The sequence below is a fragment of the Chrysemys picta genome, chromosome 1 (genome assembly GCF_011386835.1).
Source record: "Chrysemys picta bellii isolate R12L10 chromosome 1, ASM1138683v2, whole genome shotgun sequence".
Classification (NCBI taxonomy): Eukaryota; Metazoa; Chordata; order Testudines; family Emydidae; genus Chrysemys; species Chrysemys picta.
In genome coordinates, this window is record NC_088791.1 from 326520866 (window position 1) to 326539403 (window position 18538).

At 41.7% G+C, this 18538-nt stretch overlaps 1 protein-coding gene across 6 annotated transcripts in view; it reads left to right on the forward strand.

The window, feature by feature from the left end:
- The window catches only part of SESN3 (sestrin 3), an 80821-nt gene that overhangs the window by 45324 nt on the left and 16959 nt on the right, over positions 1 to 18538 (forward strand). For 3 of the 6 annotated variants that reach the window (XM_005309165.5, XM_065581566.1, XM_065581565.1), the window contains exons 3-7: positions 4273 to 4470; positions 5495 to 5677; positions 6097 to 6333; positions 12335 to 12482; positions 17459 to 17577. In XM_005309165.5, coding sequence (XP_005309222.1) covers positions 4273 to 4470; positions 5495 to 5677; positions 6097 to 6333; positions 12335 to 12482; positions 17459 to 17577 — 885 coding nt within the window. Of the gene's footprint in view, positions 1 to 2988; positions 3243 to 4251; positions 4471 to 5494; positions 5678 to 6096; positions 6334 to 12334; positions 12483 to 17458; positions 17578 to 18538 lie in introns of those variants that run through there. The other 3 variants (XM_024110891.3, XM_042856032.2, XM_042856031.2) reach the window with 2 other exon arrangements.

Consider the following 18538-nt stretch of genomic DNA (forward strand, 5'->3'; position numbering starts at 1 on the left):
TATGGGAATGAGCCCCGGATTGATTTTTATCAGGGAAAGGTGTGTGTGTGTGTGTGTATTAACTATGTTTTGAGCCTTTTAGAGCCTTTTAATGGTATTGTGTACATTTTAAATCTATAAACCCTAAATGGTTTGATGATATGGTTCCTGAGATAATGCTCTTCCCAAGCGGTATTGCCACAGTTAAGATCAGCAAAGGCACTTTAAAAGGGAGAGTGCTTCTGACTTGTGAGGGGTCTTGGGTTCTGGAACTTGCTCCCCGTCCTGTAGTCTTCCAGAACTCAGATCTGTTAATTTCTAGGCATGCTGCAATATCCATCTTTTTAGTGGGCATTTGGTTTATAGGAGTCTGAGCTGAATGTCCATCAAGTTAGGGTCTTTGGTGGTCCACAGTGGGATATAGTTGGTTAGTTTTGCTGTTGTGGGACAGTCCAATAATCAAATGAACTATACTGCAATTTTTAAATTTTGTACTGAATGTTCCCAGTAACATGAGCCACCGAGGCTTGGGATAAGCAATGGATAATAAATCACAGAATTCTATTCTTTTACTTACTGACTCCAGCAGGCTACACTAATAAGTGGGAATATGCCTTCCGTTTTAGGGGTCATTTCTAATAGCTATGTTTAGGAATCATGTCTAATAGTGTATGCCAAAATATGAATTTCCAGGGCTATAATATATTAGACCCAGGAGCAATAAGGAGCATTATAAAGACTAAATCTCATGAAATCCTGCTCAAATATTTGAATCTCAAAAAACAAAAAAGAAATATTAAAACGTGCACTGGAAATGGAGAGGTCGGGGAAGAAGCAAACAAGGATACAGGTTAAATTGCTGCTTGCAGAGAAAAGATCAAGGCAACCAGACTGAGTTACTGCTAGCCAAAGTTGCAAAGGGGAGTGAAAAGGCTTCCACTGATATCACACAGGGATCTGAGAAGCTGATCTTAAAAGCAAGCCTGTAATGAGAACAATGAAGTTTGGATAGCATGGAAAACGCCATAAAGACAGATAAAAAGCAAAAAGTGAATATTTTGAATATGAACATGTAGGTTTTGAGAGAATTCTCTGAGCTTACTGTATCAGTTAAAGTCTGGCGTGACAGGAAGAGTCCTGGGATACCATATAAAAGAAGTTAGGGTATGTCTAAAATGTATAGCGGCACTGTTCTAACTCTTCAGTGTAGAGACTACTAACGTCTCCTGTCAGCATAGGTAATCCACCTCCCTGAGAGGCAGTAGCTAGGTCAATGGAAGAATTCTTCTGTTGACCTACCACTGTCTACACCAGGGTTAGGTCAGTATAGCTATGCAGCTATACCATTGTAAATTCCTAGTGTAGACCAGGTCTTAGCCTTCAGAAAGGAGTATAATTCTGCAATTGCTATCCCATAAGCTTGTCTTGTATCGCTAAGGAAATAGTGGAACAAATATTCAAACAAATCACTAAACTTCTGTACGAAATTAGAACTATAAACAGTAAGTAGTGTTATAAAGACTAAAATTGCTAGGCTGGCTTGACTTTGTTTTTGTGATAGTTATCAATATATTGGATGAAGGGATACACTTGATATAATTGTAATTTAATTAAACATGTTGGTACATCTCAAAGCTCGAGAAATTAAATAAAACTGACTTTGGTAAGAGCGGTGTGGAATAGATTGAAAACAGAAGGAGTGAAGAAAGAGGTAATGACAAGCATGCATCAGAAGGTGTAAAGGTACTATAGAAATCTGAAAGGGCCTTTTATTGAATCCACAGATGTTACTAATTTGCAAAGTAGTACAGATACCTGTTAGAGCAGAAGAGTAATACTTGTTGAACTAGTTACACAGTCAAAAAATATGAAGTCAGCCTGGAAAATGCAAGCTGATATATCTAGGGGGAAATTATCCAAAACCACTTATTGTGGAGATAATCCAGAGAAGCAGCAATGCTCAAACAGAGTGTAGTTCTGTAGCTGTCTATGCAAGGCACAACAATACATGACAAGTCCTCTCTCTACAGAAAAATGTAACTGCACGTGAATCAGTTTTCTGTTCGGAGTACTTCCTTACAAGAAAGATGCTGACAAGCTGTAGGAAGTGTAGAGAAAACTGGCAAAGATGATCAGAACTTGAGGAAGAAACATACAAGAAAAGATTGAGACCAATATGCATAGTTTTCCTAAGAGACTAGTAACTGGGACATACTTCTATAAATAATTGAAGGGTGTAATCACCAAGGAGTGAGAGGTATTATTAGAGTGGTGTATAGGGGTATAACAAGGACTAATGGGATAACATTAAGAACAGATTTAGGCCTGGTCCCTGACTTAAAACTTATGTCAACCTACCAACATTGCTCAGAAGTGTGAAAAATTCACACGCATAATTAAGCTGATCTAAGCCTCAGCATAGACAGCACTGCGTTGACAGAAGCATTCTTCTGCTATCTGCCTATCTGCTGCCTCTTGGAGAGGTGAAATTTCCTACAGCTTTGGAAGAACCTTTTCCATCGCTTGTAATAAGTGTCTACCCTACAGCATTGCAGCTCTGCCACTGTAGCGTTTCTATGTAGACCGGTTTCAGGGTAGCAGCCGTGTTAGTCTGTATCCTCAAAAAGAACAGGAGTACTTGTGGCACCTTAGAGACTAACAAATTTATTAGAGCATAAGCTTTCGTGGGCTACAACCCACTTCTTCGGATGCAGATAGAGTGAAACATATATTGAGGAGATATATATATAAAATATATATATATACACACACACACCTACAGAGAGCATGAACAGGTGGGAGTTGTCTTACCAACTCTGAGAGGCCAATTAAGTAAGAGAAAAAAAACTTTTGAAGTGATAATCAAGATAGCTCAGTACAGACAGTTTGATAAGAAGCAAGTGTGAGAATACTTACAAGGGGAGATAGATTCAATGTTTGTAATGGCTGTATGCATCCGAAGAAGTGGGGTTGTAGCCACGAAAGCTTATGCTCTAATAAATTTGTTAGTCTCTAAGGTGCCACAAGTACTCCTGTTCTATGTAGACAGTTAGTCTGAAAAACAACAGAAAGTTTCTGATGGTCAGAACAGCCTCCCAGGAAGAATGGTGGAAGGCCCGTTGCTTGGTACGAAGAACAAAAAGAGGTGTTACAGGGAACAATTCTTCATGGAAAGGTGATGGGACTAGTTAACTAGATGACTGAAAAGAGACTCTTCCACCTCTGCCTTCTGATTCTACAAGCTAAAACAAGGAAACCTTAAGGTAAAAAGAGAAGGTGCAGTAACTTGTTCATATTGGGATGTGTGTATATTTTATTCCTTAAGAATAAAACTTGATTTGTCGAGAAACATTTTTCTCTTTGCCAGTTCAAGATTTTTGTGTTAGTTTGTGATGTAGTAACGGAATCAAAAATTCAACAACAACCGAGCTATGTTCGATAGTTGCAGGGATTTTATCTTTTAATTCCTAGTAAACCAGTTGGAGTGGAAAAGAAGGTCATGCTATTTGTAATGATAAACTAGCTACCCTAATGTTCTATTATAGGGAGTTAAAGAATAACTCTTGGTATTCTAGTCCCTTTCTTGCAACTTTTTTTTCCACAGATAAACATGTTTAGAATGGTTGTTCTTTGGTGATAAAACACTGGCTAATAGCTGCTAATGTTTTTTTGTTAAGGCTTGCATTTCAAGAGCTACCGTTCTACCACATGATTTCATCTTGTAGCCCAAGGTCAGGGTTGGCTGGAATGGTTTGTAAAGAACAGTTTAAAGAAAGCATTAAATTCCTGTATTTAAATAATGTTGTGAACTTTTAAAAAAAAGTAGCATTTGATCTCTCTAATTATACAAACCTAAAACTGGTAAGCGGCAGACAGACCACTTTTCGGGTTTAGTTACATAACCCAACTCCTCCCCATATTAGCTTAGAAGTAACGTTTTGGGGCTGAATTCTCAGCTGGTATGTCAGCATAGATACGTTGAGGTCAGTGAAGCTATGCTGACTTTCACCAGCTGAGAACATGCCCTTTAGAAGGATTTGTGGAAAACTGCGCTTCATTTTTATGGAAACATGTCAAAGTAACATATTGAGCGTACAGCTTCTTTAGATTTCTTATTCTTTAATTTTGTTAAGCATTTTCTGTACGTATATATGCACAAACATCCCAAAGTCCACAGAAGTTGGAATTTGCATGCACAATTGAATTATGTAGGTATCTGGGGTTACTTGAGGCGGGGGAGGGGGAGAGTCTATCTTAGTTTATCTGTTTTAGATTGTCTACTTTGCTCTTAAGGTTATGCAAGCAAATGGTTTGAATGAACGTACTAACCTTCTTGTGGAAGAATACTCAACATCTGGTCGCCTGGACAACATCACACAGGTCATGAGTTTACATACTCAGTACTTGGAGTCTTTCCTCCGCAGCCAGTTCTATATGTTGCGTATGGATGGGCCCCTTCCTTTGCCTTATAGGCACTACATTGCTATAATGGTATGTACCAAGAATCCTTATATTAACACACATTTTCCTCCCTGTCTCCTTAATGCCCCTCCCAAAAAAACCCCAAAACCTTGTTTATAAATAGACCTGCTTTAACAACTTCCTATGGTGCAAGCTCTGCAAGCCTGAGTCAGTTCACTTAGGCCAGGTCTACACTACAAACATACATTGGTATAACTAAATCGCTCAGGGGTTTGAAAAATCCACACCCCTGAGCGATGTAGTTATACTGACCTAACCCCCAACGTAGACAGCGCTATGTAGAAGCTCTCCTGTCAACATAGCTACTACCTCTCACGAAGGTGGATTAACTATGCCAACAAGAGAAGCTCTCCTGTCGGCGTAGTAGCATCTTCACTAAAGCGCTACAGCAGCATAGCTGCAGAACTGTACCTGTAGACAGGCCCCCAGACTCTGAGACTTGCTGCTGTGTGGTGTTTTTGCAGTGTAGATGTAACCCACACACCACCTGTGTGTGGTGTTCTGTCCCATCTAGTGCCACCGAGACCACTTTAGGCCTAGTCTTCACTTACCGGCTGGTCCGGCGGCACGCCATCCATGTTCTGGGATCGATTTATCGCGTCTGGTTAAGACGCGATAAATCGATCCCGGATCGATCCCGGAAGTGCTCACAGTCGGCGCCGGTACTCCAGCTCGCCGAGAGGAGTACGCGGCGTCGACGGTGGGAGACTTCCGGCCGCGTCTGGACCGCGGTAAGTCCGGACTAAGGTACTTCGAATTCAGCTACGTTATTAACGTAGCTGAATTTGCGTACCTTAGTCCGAAGTCCGGACTAAGTGGGGACCAGCCCTTAGAGAGATTAACGAGTCTGCCCTACAGCTTTAGCTAATGGCCATGTGGCTTTCAGCTCTTGCAGTAGAGGCTTATGCATTTAGCTCCAGAGGTCCCAGGTTCAATCCTGCATGCTGCTGACTGGGGTCTGTGGGTGTTACATAGACATATCTAAATCTGCTGCCCTTGTAATACCTCTTCCTGATTGTTTTAACTACTTTAGGCTGCTGCCAGACATCAGTGTTCCTACTTAGTAAATATGCATGTTGATGAGTTTCTGAAGACTGGAGGGATTGCAGAATGGTTGAATGGTTTGGAATATATCCCACAAAGACTGAAAAATTTGAATGAAATAAACAAACTTCTTGCACACCGACCCTGGCTGATCACAAAAGAACATATTCAGGTACCCATCAAAATGTACCTAGATTAGCAGTATAATTTTATTAATGAAAAGTGGTAAATAATATGCAAATATCTACTTAGGCTTTATATTTTTGTTTTATAATTTCATTATTAAATGAGAAATCTACATATTTAGTAGAAATTCTGAAGATATTAGGATATTAAATAATTGTATGACTATTCAGAAAATTTTTGTTTCCCCCCTCCCCACCCCAAAAATGGAATTAACACGAATAATTCAAAGTAGAAAATAGGACAGCATATGCGCCTTTATTAGGATGGGGGTGGTTTGGGATGAAAGAAAAATTATTTTTGGAGGCAGGGAGTCAGAGCCATCCCATCCATATACATTCTCATACACTTTCTATGTTGGTCTCTAGAGCTCATATATTTACTCTCTCTATTTTGTTCTCATTTCAGAAACTTGTCAAGACTGGAGAAAATAATTGGTCTCTTCCTGAATTGGTACATGCTGTGGTCCTATTGGCACACTATCATGCCTTGGCAAGTTTTGTATTTGGTAGTGGCATTAATCCAGAGAGAGATCCAGATACCTCTAATGGGTTCAGACTTATAGCAGTCAACAAATTCTGTGTCTGTGATCTTGCCAATGACAACAACATCGAAAATGCATCCCTCACAAGTAGCAACTTTGGGGTTAGTGTTGCAAGAGTATTCTTTTGCTTGCTTCTGTTTTGTATTAAGTTTTTTTCCACTCTTTCCTATTTAAGCCTGAATTTTTTGTTTCTTTTGTATATACTGTTGGAATGCTAGGGTTCTGGTGGCATATAAGATTTTAGCTCTGACAGTTTGCAATATATCAGATTCAAAAATCACATAATTCTGATTACAAGCTTCAGTTGCAAAGTGATTTTTAATAGCAGATCTCCTGAATTACTGGGTAGATTAAGGCTTCTTTTTCTTAGAAAGCTGGAAGCCCTAACTTTTAAATAGTATAAATCGCTGTTTGAGCTCCGGAGGCTCATGAAATAGAGGGTGCTGCGATCAAAATGGGAAAAATTGCAACATGGTAATCAGAATTGTGATCTATTTAAAGTCCATGATCTCAAAACAGGCTAATGTATGAAATGCTTCTGCAGATGAGACCAAGTACTTACTTCCAGGATCAATAAACTTTTTTTCAAACAACTTTTTTTTTTTCCCCGAACCAACCAGCAGAAAGAATTTTGACCTCTAGTTAGTTATATTGTGTAAATCTGGGTGTTTGTTACAAATCTAATTTTGTAATGCTTTGAAAAAGAGGCCTTAAATTGTACTACAGGTTGATGTGCTAGGCTATTTTGGGGGGTCAGGGACCCTTGGTGCATTTTAATTAGTAGTTCTTAAATTCACTGCTAACAAAATAACTTTTCACAAGTAAGAGATTGAAACGACAGAGAATAACAGCTGTAGGTTATCTGAATGATAAATGCAGTAGATTGCAACTGGCCTTTTTTGTCACTACAAGATGTAGTTGTAATATGCAGTCTCTTCCTTGTAATATTTTTATCTTTATATGTAAAAGCAACTAGTTTGGGTTAATAAAACGTTAAAATAGAATATTGATTTACTTTCCTAGGTTGGGCTTCTGTATTGCTGGTATCATAGACAATATGACTCGTTAGTAAGATGGCTGTCAGCAGCAGTAGAACCAGAAAAGTCAATTTTAATATTAAAAACTGTCTTCCAGAATACATGTCAATGTTTATTCAGGGATAGTGATTTTTTCTGAACCTTCAGAATGTTGCAACATGCATTATGGATACAGTTTCCTCTTTCAAACAGTGTCTGCATTTCTCAATTACCCCTGCTGCAATAAAACAGTTTGATAGGCTTGAATAGTGCTCTCAGGTCCTCCCCTTTTCACTGCCTTTCCTTGTAACTTTTTAGGTATGTCTACACTGCAGTGTAAGCCCAAACTCAAGCCTAACCCCACCCCTTCATCTACACACATCATGCTAACCCAGGGCTAAGACCTAGGGCTGCAGGGAACAAGCCCAAATCACACCGGGACTCAGGGTTTGAGCCCTATTGCTTTGCAGCCTCACTTAACTCTTGTTCTGGGTGTCTGCCAGAAGTCCCACAATCCCATGGGCTTAATCCTCTCTCTGCCAACAATCTTTAGTTGACTCAATTGAAAATGGAAGCCACCCTTCCCAGCATACAGCAGCAGCTCAGTGAGGCAGCAGTAAGCCTTCCATAGGGGGGAGGGATATCTCAGTGGTTTGAGTATTGGCCTGCTAAACCCAGGGTTGTAAATTCAGTCCTTGAGAGGGCCATTTAAGGATCTGAGGGGCGCGCGCACACACACACCCAACAACTGTCAGGCACGGTACTTGGTCCTGCTAGTGAAAGCAGGGGACTGGACTCAATGACCTCTCAAGGTCCCTTCCAGTTCTATGACATAGGTATATCTCCATCTATTGTCTTCTAATCATGGAGCTGCAAACACACCATCAGAGAGCCTTCTATGGTTGCAATGGAGGCCCAACAGAACAAGCCTTTTGCAAAGCATGCAGCAAACCTGGAGGAGACAGAAGCCACACCTAAGCCTGGTAAGTCTGACTCCCATTTAAAGTTTATTACAGTAATGGGAGGGATTTCTACTCTAAGAACCAATGCAAAAGTTATGAGAAGCCCTGGCTACTAGCATGTATCGGCGAATGGCAGATTGTATCCCAGCACCTTGTCATCCCCCTTTCTTCTCTCCATTCTCCTTCCCTGCCCTCCCCCTCCCCGGTGGAGTTCAAAATGGCAACTGGGAATTGCAAACAATAAAAACATGCTTTTAAAAGGCTTTTTGTTTGTTTGTTTGTTTGTTTGTTTGTTTGTTTTTTTTTTTTTTTTTTTTTTACACAGATGTTTGCTAGGGTCATTCATGTTTTCCTTTAATTAATAATGGCTTTAAGTTTGTGGCTCTGTATTCATTAATGGTCTATGCAGCTGCCTGGAAACAGTGAACTCCATCTGTGTGTGTGTTTGTGTGTTTCTGAAACTGTATTCTATTTTCAAATCTAGCCCATGTCAGTTAAAGGTAGTCCAGGCAGTCTGTGGGTGACAAAATGATTTCTCCCAAGTATGACTGAGGTATGAATTTTTGTCCAGAAATGTGCTGTGGATGGGGAGTAGGAAGGCTGTGGAGTTCTGCGTGTTTGCATGAGGCATAACAGGGTAAGCCATGTGTATGCAAGCTAATGCAGCATTATGTTAATTTCCTCATGGATTCTGACACAAGCCTGGTTGCTGATGGCTGCAAACTTTTTTCCTGAGGTAGGAACTCCAGATTGATAGTCACATGGTGGGGAAAGGTGTATTTCCAGGGTCCCCCCCAGTAGCTGACTAGTCCACTCCACTCCTAGATATGCTGTTCAGTCACTATACGTTTGAATACTTTTCCTGTATACACTGCAGGTTTCCCACCAGCAGCTTGGAATAACATCAACCTTTGCCAATAGGGCACCACAAGAACAGTTATGTCCTCCAAAATGTGAAAGGCATGAAAGAAAAAGAATTTTGTTGCAAGGCCACTTTCTGTTCGCTCCCTCCCCCCCCCCCCCAGTAGTTATTCAGTTTTCATAAAAAAAGAAAAAGCTTATAATTTTAAACTTACAGAAGTGCAGCGACAATGGTAACTGATGTTACCCAGGATATATCCAGAGAGATTCTGTGGACTGAAGCATCCCTTTCACAATATATTTTGGTTCAGTTTTGAAATGCAACGTTTTATTGCCTTGAGATTCTATAAGAATCAATTGTGCTCCTCCACTGAGCTATTTTAGACAATAACCCTTTGTTTCTTGTACTGTTTCAGCCCTCTTGACCTCCACTGGCTGTTATATATCCAGAACTTGACCCCTGCCCCAACATACCTGCACAGACCATTCCAAGCAGAAGCGTTTCCATGATGAAATTATGGTTGAGGCTCTTTAGAGGGTAGACAAGCAGGTCCGGTACCAGCAGCAAAAGGGATGTAAGACTGGAGCAACAGCATGCTGAGAGGCAGGAGGAAAGGCTTAGGCTTGCCACACCGCTGGAAGAAAGAGTTTCAGCAAAGGAGCAGGCACTTTCGTGTGGTTCCCGGAACAAGACCGGCAGCTAAGGGAGGAGGACCGAGCTCAATAGTGAACTGTTGCAGAGCCCATCTCCAACATGCCTGGAAGAGCATTGGCAGCTGCTGCCTCTCACACACCCCTGCAATGTACCCTCAGACCAGCAGTAGCTTGGGCAACTCAGTGTTTGGGGTGGCCCATACATTTAAGTTCCATGAGTGGCTGGGCAAGGCAACTAAACCCCAAGCAGCCTTCATTTGCGAACCCCTCTCCCGTGGCTACCTTCATCCCTGTTCTCTCGGTGCCAAGTCCATGGAAACCAAAGAAAGAAGGAGAATGTAGGACCAGGGGACACGCAGCAGTAGGGCGTCTGTGTCATGTTTCCTGCCCTTATTTTTCTTTGGAAATGTTCTCCTGTTACTTGTTTTGGGGTGTTGTACTGGTGGCTGCCCTGCCTAGCAATAGATGACTGTTGTACTGTTTTAACTCATTTATAAATAAAGCCTTTAATATCATCAAGAAAGTTTACTATCATTGCATCACATGATACAATCATGATTTGAGATAATAAAGCTAAAAACAGTATCAGGAGCAATTACACATTACTAAGCAAACACTATTCCTCATGCATTTAGGTACAGTGATTCACAGTGCAATACCTTCCTTATATGAGCCTATATTGTGATTCACCACGCCCCAGAATTCATTATTTTTTTTCATGTCATTCATAAGTTTAATTGCATGGCAATCAAGCCCAGACCTCTTCCCCTCACAAGAACATTTTTACAGGTACTATTCCCCCTCTTCCACTGAGCCATGCGAGTTCATAATGTGGGAGCACAAAGCATCCCTGACTTCTGTTACCTGGGTGCAGCTAGCTCCAGCTGTGGTAGGTACACTTTCCCGCTGAGTGTACTGATTCAGCAACCCATCACTATCATAGGTCCATTCAGGGGGAAATGGCTCACTTCTGGCTTCACAAAGATTGTGAATAGCATAGCAAGCCACAGAAATGCGGACAGCACTGATGACACTGGCATCCAGACAGGTCTGTAGAGATCTCCAAGGGGATTTCATTTAACTGGCCAAAAGCAGGTTCTACCCATATTCTACAACCATTCTGCACCTGCTGAGTGTAATTAAACCTCCTTTTGCCAGAGCCTCTGAAATCAGGGTATGGTTTCATAAACCAAGGCAAAAGGTGTGTGTGTGTGTGTGGGTGGGGGGGGGTGAGATTCAGGGTGTCCCAGAATAACGGTGTGGACAGTAACTGTTTAATACAATGTCATTTGGGGAATAGTGTGCCATCCTATCCATGAATGTAGACTCTCAAGCAGCGAAAAACTTTTCTTCATTAACTCTTCCAGTGCAGCCCCTGATGACATTCATAAATCGGCCTCTGTGGTCTATGAGGGCCTGCATAACAGTGGAGTAGTACCCTTTGCAGTATAGGTGCTCGTGTGCTCCTTGAGTAGGGCAAACTATGGGCATGTGAGTCCATCAGTGGCCCCAGCACAGTTAGGAAACCTCATTCTCTCAAAGCCAACAATTACCTCAGGAATATCTTTAATGCCTGCCACTTTGTGGTAAACCACGTGCCCGATTGCCTCAGAAAACCCACAGTTGACTTTCCAACACCAAATTGACAACAAACTTGTAGCCGTATGGTTTCAAGACAGTTATGGCAACCTGCTTCTAGATAGGCAAGAGTGCTCTCGTGTGTGTCTTTACGCTGGTGACTCAGAGCAAGCTGCTCACAAAGCCCCGAAATGTTGCTTTCTTCATGCAGAACTTCTGGAGCTGCTGCTTGTCATCCCAGGTCTGCATGACTATATGATCCCACCAATCTCTGCTTGTGGGCATGCGCCAGTTTATGTAGGGGGCATCAGTGACTATGCTGATTGTACTGAGCAGCATCTGCCAGTATGAGTCTGCCATGTCTGGATACTTCTCCTTTGCCGCCACCTCCTTGCTGCATCATGAAATCTGTCAGGTACTTTTGGTAGATCAGAAAAAGCCGCTAAAATGTCTGCCAGTGCCTCAGAGAAGCTCTATCTGTTTATTGACACAAGTGAAAACACAAGCAAGAAATTCTGCAAAAGGCACATCCACCATGTCGCTGCCCCTTGTAGCTGGGAGCCCACATATCAAAATGTCTCCCTGCAGGCTATGTTGGCAGGCTGTTCAAGCTTCTGACCGTGCGTCACAGTCAAAGGGCTAGAGCAGCCACGTTTTGGGAGGGTGCTAGGGGCTCTGGGAGATGGTTGGTTTGACTTGGGTCATTGTGCTGCAGTGTGGATATCAGGACCACAATTTTGAGGCCGGGATACAAAAGTCTTAACGTACAATTAAAATCCGTGTAGATGCTCAAGCCTAGGATTCTCTAACACGGGTCAGCTGACTCGAGTCCTACTAACCCTGGGCTTACATTGCAGCATAGACATACCCTCTGTGAAAGACTTCATATAATGCATTCAAAGTATATGTACCATATGCTGGATTTTCGAGGATGCAGATAACTTTTGAGAATATTAAATTTGAGCTTTTACTTCTCGACAGCTATGATGCCATTTACTTTCTTATTTTCCAAAATATCATGTTTTTTTCAGATTGCAGATTCTTTGAGTGAGCTGGAGGCCTTAATGGAAAGAATGAAGAGGCTGCAAGAAGAAAAGGAGGAAGAGGAGGCCTCGCAGGAGGAAATGGCAACTCGTTTTGAAAAGGAAAAGAAAGAGAGTCTTCTAGTAGTTACTGGAGGTACTTCACCCTCTCTGCCTCCCCTTCTTTCTCTGCTCCATTATAACTAGAATTCTCCGGTCCAATCCAATTAGTGGACTTTAGCAGTTACTCTAACTCTGGATTTTCACAGGTTAGTAAGGCTGGCTCATGTGTCACTACCTGTTTGATTCAGATTTCTTGATTCTCAAATATATTAACCTTCATTGTTACTAAAAATTCCGTCTTCTTTTGTTAGTAAGAAACTTGCACACAACTTCAGGAGAAACCGCTTTTTCATAGTGCAGTTCATTAAATCCCAGTTTATTCCTTAATAGGATTTTTGAATAGCAGTCTTCTACAACATTTTCAAATAGTGTTTTTGGAAAGTCCCTTGCTAATAGTCTTGAAAGCTGAAATTTTCTGTTCAATAAATAAGTATAGCACAGACTGTGGCAACGCAGACTTCCCTACATTACTCCATCATTGAGTTTCAACCTTCTCCTGAAGAGACAATCTCAGGGAGAGGGGGGAAAGAGGATGGATTGAAATTATCTAATTTTGAGATGTTGTTTTGTTATCCTGTAGCCCTGTCCTGTATTGTGATGGAGGTTTGTATAGAACATTTTTAATTTATTTCTAAGTTATCCTTCAAAATTCAGAGTTAGGGAGTCTGCCTTGCTATGTTTCTCTCTTAAACTCCTGAGGATAATAGTTTCATCCATTGACAAGGTATAGCTGAAGTCTGCTTAACATTACTCCTGGGGGAATTCTGCACCAAAAAATTAAAAATTCTGCACCCAATATTTTAAAATTCTGCATATTTTATTTGTCAAAATAACAATATAATCACATCAGTTTCAATTATTTTGGTAATTTATTTCAAAATACCTGTCAGCAAGTATGTCTGTAACAACACAGACAACAAAAAAGATTCAGGAAATGTTTTTTGACAAATAGATTCCTTACTAGGCATATTAATACAGAATTCTAAGTAATTCATTTAAACTAGAGAACAGAACCATATTTCCCGGACTCCTCAGAAGCAGTGCAGAGACTTGGGGGAGTCAGGGGTAACGGAGGAGCAAAAGGAGAGGGAAGTAATTGCTGGGAAGGAGCCTGGGTATAAACTGGAAGGGTTGTTGTGTATGGGTGGGGAAGAATATGGAACAGGTTTCTGGGGGGGGGCAGGGACGGAAGGATTATTCGGGAGTGTCCCCATGGAGACCCTGGCTGACCCCTAGCCTCTTCCATTCAGTCAGGTACATCTGCCTCTGTGCCCCCATGTGTCCTTGCACCCTGTGTCCACATGTGTCCCTTAACCCCCATTCAGACACCCCTTCCCCATATGTCCATGCACTCCCTGTCCCCATGTCTCTCTGTGCCCCCATTCAGCCATCCCCCTTCTTCCTGTAGCCCTGTACCTCTCCCGCTCTGCCCATGTGGCACTGCACCTCCATTCCCATTCAGCCCCTGTCCAATCTGTCCTCCCTCACTAGCCCTTATAAGCCCCTGTCTGTGGTCCCCACCCCAGCAGCCCCATGCTGTCTGTCTCCCCATATCTCCTGTCTCCTTGACCTGGCCCAACAGGCACTGTGAAAAAGGCAGGCTCTTTCTCTTCCCTAGCTGGCTGGGGCTTGCCAGGAGCGGCTGCTGTGTTCTAGCACCACAGTGCCCTCTGGTGGGCAAAAGATGGAATTGCATCAATTTTTCAACAGAAGTTATTTTCTGCAAAAAAAAAATATGCGTGGCACATGAAATACGCTTGTGTACAGTGGCGCAGAATTCCCCCAGGAGTATAACAGGTGTGTGACATTATCTAGGGTACAATCTGGACTGTTGAACAGCTGTGTCCTCTCAATTCTCCAACCACTCACAACACAACCTCCAGCATGTAGATTACTCCCAGCTGTATTGTGAATGCTATAGCCAGCCACTCCTGAACTATATTGCAGAACAACACCAGCAAATTCCCAGTCCTAGACTTGTCCTCAGAAATGTGCGTCTCGCATTACCCAGCCCTCTCTTGGGCAATACAAGTTCGTATAAAGTCTGTCATTTTATTAATAGAAAATGATATCCACAAATCCTGTTACCTCAAAAGGAGTTTCCCAAACACTTCAGTCCAAACACAGCGGTCTAGATAAAACAATAAAATAAGTTTTAAGTACAGAAAGATAGATGTTAAGTGGTTACGAGAAAACAAAAGGTAAAACGCAACTAACATGTAACTTAACAAGCTAAATGAATTCAAAGCAAAGGTTTCTCTCACCACATGCTTTTGCAGTCTTACTGGCTGGATGCCTTTCAGCTAGGACCCCTCCCCCCAGTCCAATGCTTCTTTCCTTGTCCTTCAGGTGTTCTGGATGCCGTGGGCAGAGAGAAAGGGAGGAATCAGTTGGTGTCTATTCCCCACTCTCTCATATTTTTTCCTCCTATTTGAGAATGATCTCTAGCTGAGGTTCAAGAGACAGAATGTCTGTGGGTAGGAACCTCCAGCTGTTCCTTTGCCAACGTGTAAATTTCTTGCTCACACCCTTCTTTCCTGCCAAAGAATGGCTGCTTTAACCAGGTGATAGTCCTTTTGATTTTTGTTGACACCTGGCTGAGGCATCAGTTTGCCTTTTTGTCTCTAAGGAACTGGTTTGTGCCTGCTTTTCTAAATTTGGAACATGCCTCAGTTATGTCATACAATAGAATTTTATAACTTTATTACGATGTTGCCATATATTTTACTAGGACAATAATGATCAGCAAATTATGAGTTTTCAAATGATACCTCACAAAGCATACTTCGCACAAAATTTATCTTAGTCTTGTAAAAGGGGTGAACATAACGGTACAGACTGTCACAATGTGGTACGGTAGATGCTGGGTATAACACCCTTCACAATTACAAACCTTGGGCTAAAGCAAACCTGATTTCTGGATCCCTCCTCCAGCCCCGGGGCCAGAGGAGCTCTCTGCCCTCCGCCGCAGTCCCAGCAGGGCTCTTTCACTAGAACAAACCGCTGGCTATAACGAACAAATGGCTTGGATCCCTAGGGGTTCATTATGGCAAGGGTGTAGTGTATTAGTATTTCTTGGGAACTGTAGTAAGAGAAGATGGCTAGAGATGCTATGCTTCTTAGCTTAGCCTTTTTTTTTTTTTTCTCAAAAGGTATTTCATAGGTACTGAACTGTAAGACTCCAATAGTTTTCCCAAAACACTCTAATGCTAGAGTTTGTCGTATAGCTGTAGGAAGCAGCAAATAGGAAAATACAAACTGTTAACCAGTGAGAATTAAATCTAACTTGAAATAATCTTCAGAGGTGATTACCTGGGGCAGGTGCCATGCAAGCGTCTTCCCACACAGTTACGTATTGATTCGTTAATGAGCCAGAGAGAAGATAAAGCATCCCAGTGCTTCTTGGATTAACTGATTTTTTTTTTTTTCTTTAAGTGTGAACAGTGGACATCTGGCAATTTTTCTGTCAGTGCATGTGGAAGTGAGCCAAGATTTAATATCAGGGTCAAATGCAGTCAGCTATGTGGTAATCAGCTCCTGTAAAGGTAGTTACACAATCAAGCCACCTGTTTGTTCGGTGGAGACGAATTGATTCCTGCTAGAGAACCTGTCCTCATTTAGTAACACATTGTTGGAGCTCTTCAGAGATGCATAGTTACTGTAACTCTTGGCATGAGTTCAGCTTGAAGCTTGATGAACTGTAGAGTTCACTGCTTTCATGTTGTTTTGAATTGGTATCTACAAGCCAAATCTTGTATCATTTAGTTCTTCTTCAAATGATGGTCCCTCTATGTATTCCAAACACGGGTGTGCATGTGCGCCAGTTGCAGGAGCTGGAAAGTTTTGCAGCAATGTCTGTTGGCCCTCACGTGCAATTGTACGTAGCCTCGTGGTGTAGGCAAAATTATATGAGGCTGTGCAGGATGACGCCCCCTCAGTTCCCTCTTACTGCCGCATGGTCGGAATTGGAATCCTCGTTCCTCCGTGTTCATAACTTGCTTGCGAGATCACTTGTCCATATACATATTTAGTGTTTCTTTTTTCTTTACTATATTTAGTTAGTGTTAGTTGGTTTAGTTAATTGGCCCTCACCCCTCATTAAGTCTATGTGAATGCTTACCACAGCTCACAAGTGTCTTATGTGGCATGTGCTCTCTTAACACTTTGCTAGTTTTGTATATAGTAAGAAAAACATGAACTACAGTTGTGTGTTGTAACTTAAGGTTTTTTGTTATAAACAATACTGTAAAAGACATACCACTCCTTTCAGTCTTATATAGCCTGCTGTAATCTCAAATTCAGTAGAGCCAAAACTGAACTTACCTTTTCTCCCGAGCCCTGTGCTATCTCCATTCACCGTTAATTGAGTCACACCTTAATTCTTCCTAATACTCTAGGCAGCATTAGGGTCATCTTTGATATCTACCCCCTCAACCAAGCTATGACTAAGTCCTAACCTTTCTTTCTTCGTCTCCAAAATTGAACTTTTCCTCCCTAGTCTAACAACTAAATTACTGATCCACTCCCAGGTCATCTCAAACATTCACTATTGCAATCTTCCCCCTCTCTGGTTTTCTTGTTACTAACCTCACTCCCTCATCCCACCCTGTAATCTATTTAAAAACATCTTGCCCATTGTTTCAATGAAGGGTTTTAGAAAATCTCTGAAAAAGGGAGAAGTGTAAAAATAAATGTAAATATTTACTTGCAAAATTAAGAATCAAAAATTGAAACTCTGGTCCGAAGTAAATCAAGCAAATTCCTATGAATTAGACATTGACAAATGTACACAAGCGTAATATCATAAACTGAACGGAAATTGATTGAAATTCTCCCAATACTCTTCCTACACCAACATGTTATCCTCTTCTTTGTACACAGAATTAGTTGCAAACTTTAAATATTGTATTCGCACGCCTTGTAGTCTTTGTTGAGGGAGAGGATCAGAAGGCTACAAACGGCCTCCATACTTATCTGTCTTTAAACACAGCATTTTGCTGTCCTTCTCAGCATTTGATGATGAAATGGTTTCCACGTCGGATGTCTCCCGTTATATCGAAGATCCTGGTTTTGGGTACAAAGACTTTGCCAGGCGGGGAGAAGAACATCTGCCAACATTCCGAGCTCAGGTACTTAAATGCACTTATTTTTTTTACATAAATTAACCCCAGCATTTTAAGGGCATGTCTGCATGAACACTTGCTGTGCAGAAAGCTGGGGCACAAATCGATAGCACACCAGCATGCCTTGCACTAACTGTCTGTGTGGACTGTGCTGCTGCACGCTAAAAGTTCCCTAGTGCCCTTTGATGTACTGTAGATTTATACCCCAGTTTGCTGTGCAGCACGTGTTCATGCAGACATGTCCTTCTTTACTGGAAAAATAAGATGTCGTAGTAGCAGAACATCCTTATTAAATGTCCATGTCCAAGCAGAGGATCAAGAGCCTGTCTACAATGAAAAGTTAGATCACCATTGCTAAATCCCTCGGGGGTGTGAAAAAGCCACACCCCTGAGACACACAGTTAAGCCAACCTAACCTCTGGTGTAGAGAGCGCTAGATCAATGGAAGAATTCTTTCAACCTAGCTACCACCTCACAGGGGTGGATTACCTACAGCAATGGGAGAACCCATCCGGTCACTGTAGTGTGTGTTTCTACTGAAGTGCAGTGCTGCAGCTGTGCCACTGTCATGTTTTAAGTGTAGACGTAGCCCAAGTAGATAACTGCTCCTTATGGTATATTTTCATATTTGTAGTATTTTGTTCAGTCAGCTGTTAAATATCTCAAATGAAGAGGCTTCCATCACTTCACTTGGAAGACTAGTCCACCCTCTATTAATTGTAAATCTCAGGCCAGGGGGTACTAGGTCTTCTGTTGTGTTAGCAGAACAAGTGTATGTAATGGACATAACAAAAAGATGTCCGTGCAGTGCCTTGCACTATGGGGTCCTAATCCATGACTAGGACTCTTATGCACTATTGCAATACAAATAAAAAAAAAATAGGGACAGCTCTAGGTATTTAGAACAGATCACTGACTAACATCTATTTGATCTCCTGGGAATCTGATATTAATAAACTGCAAGTTA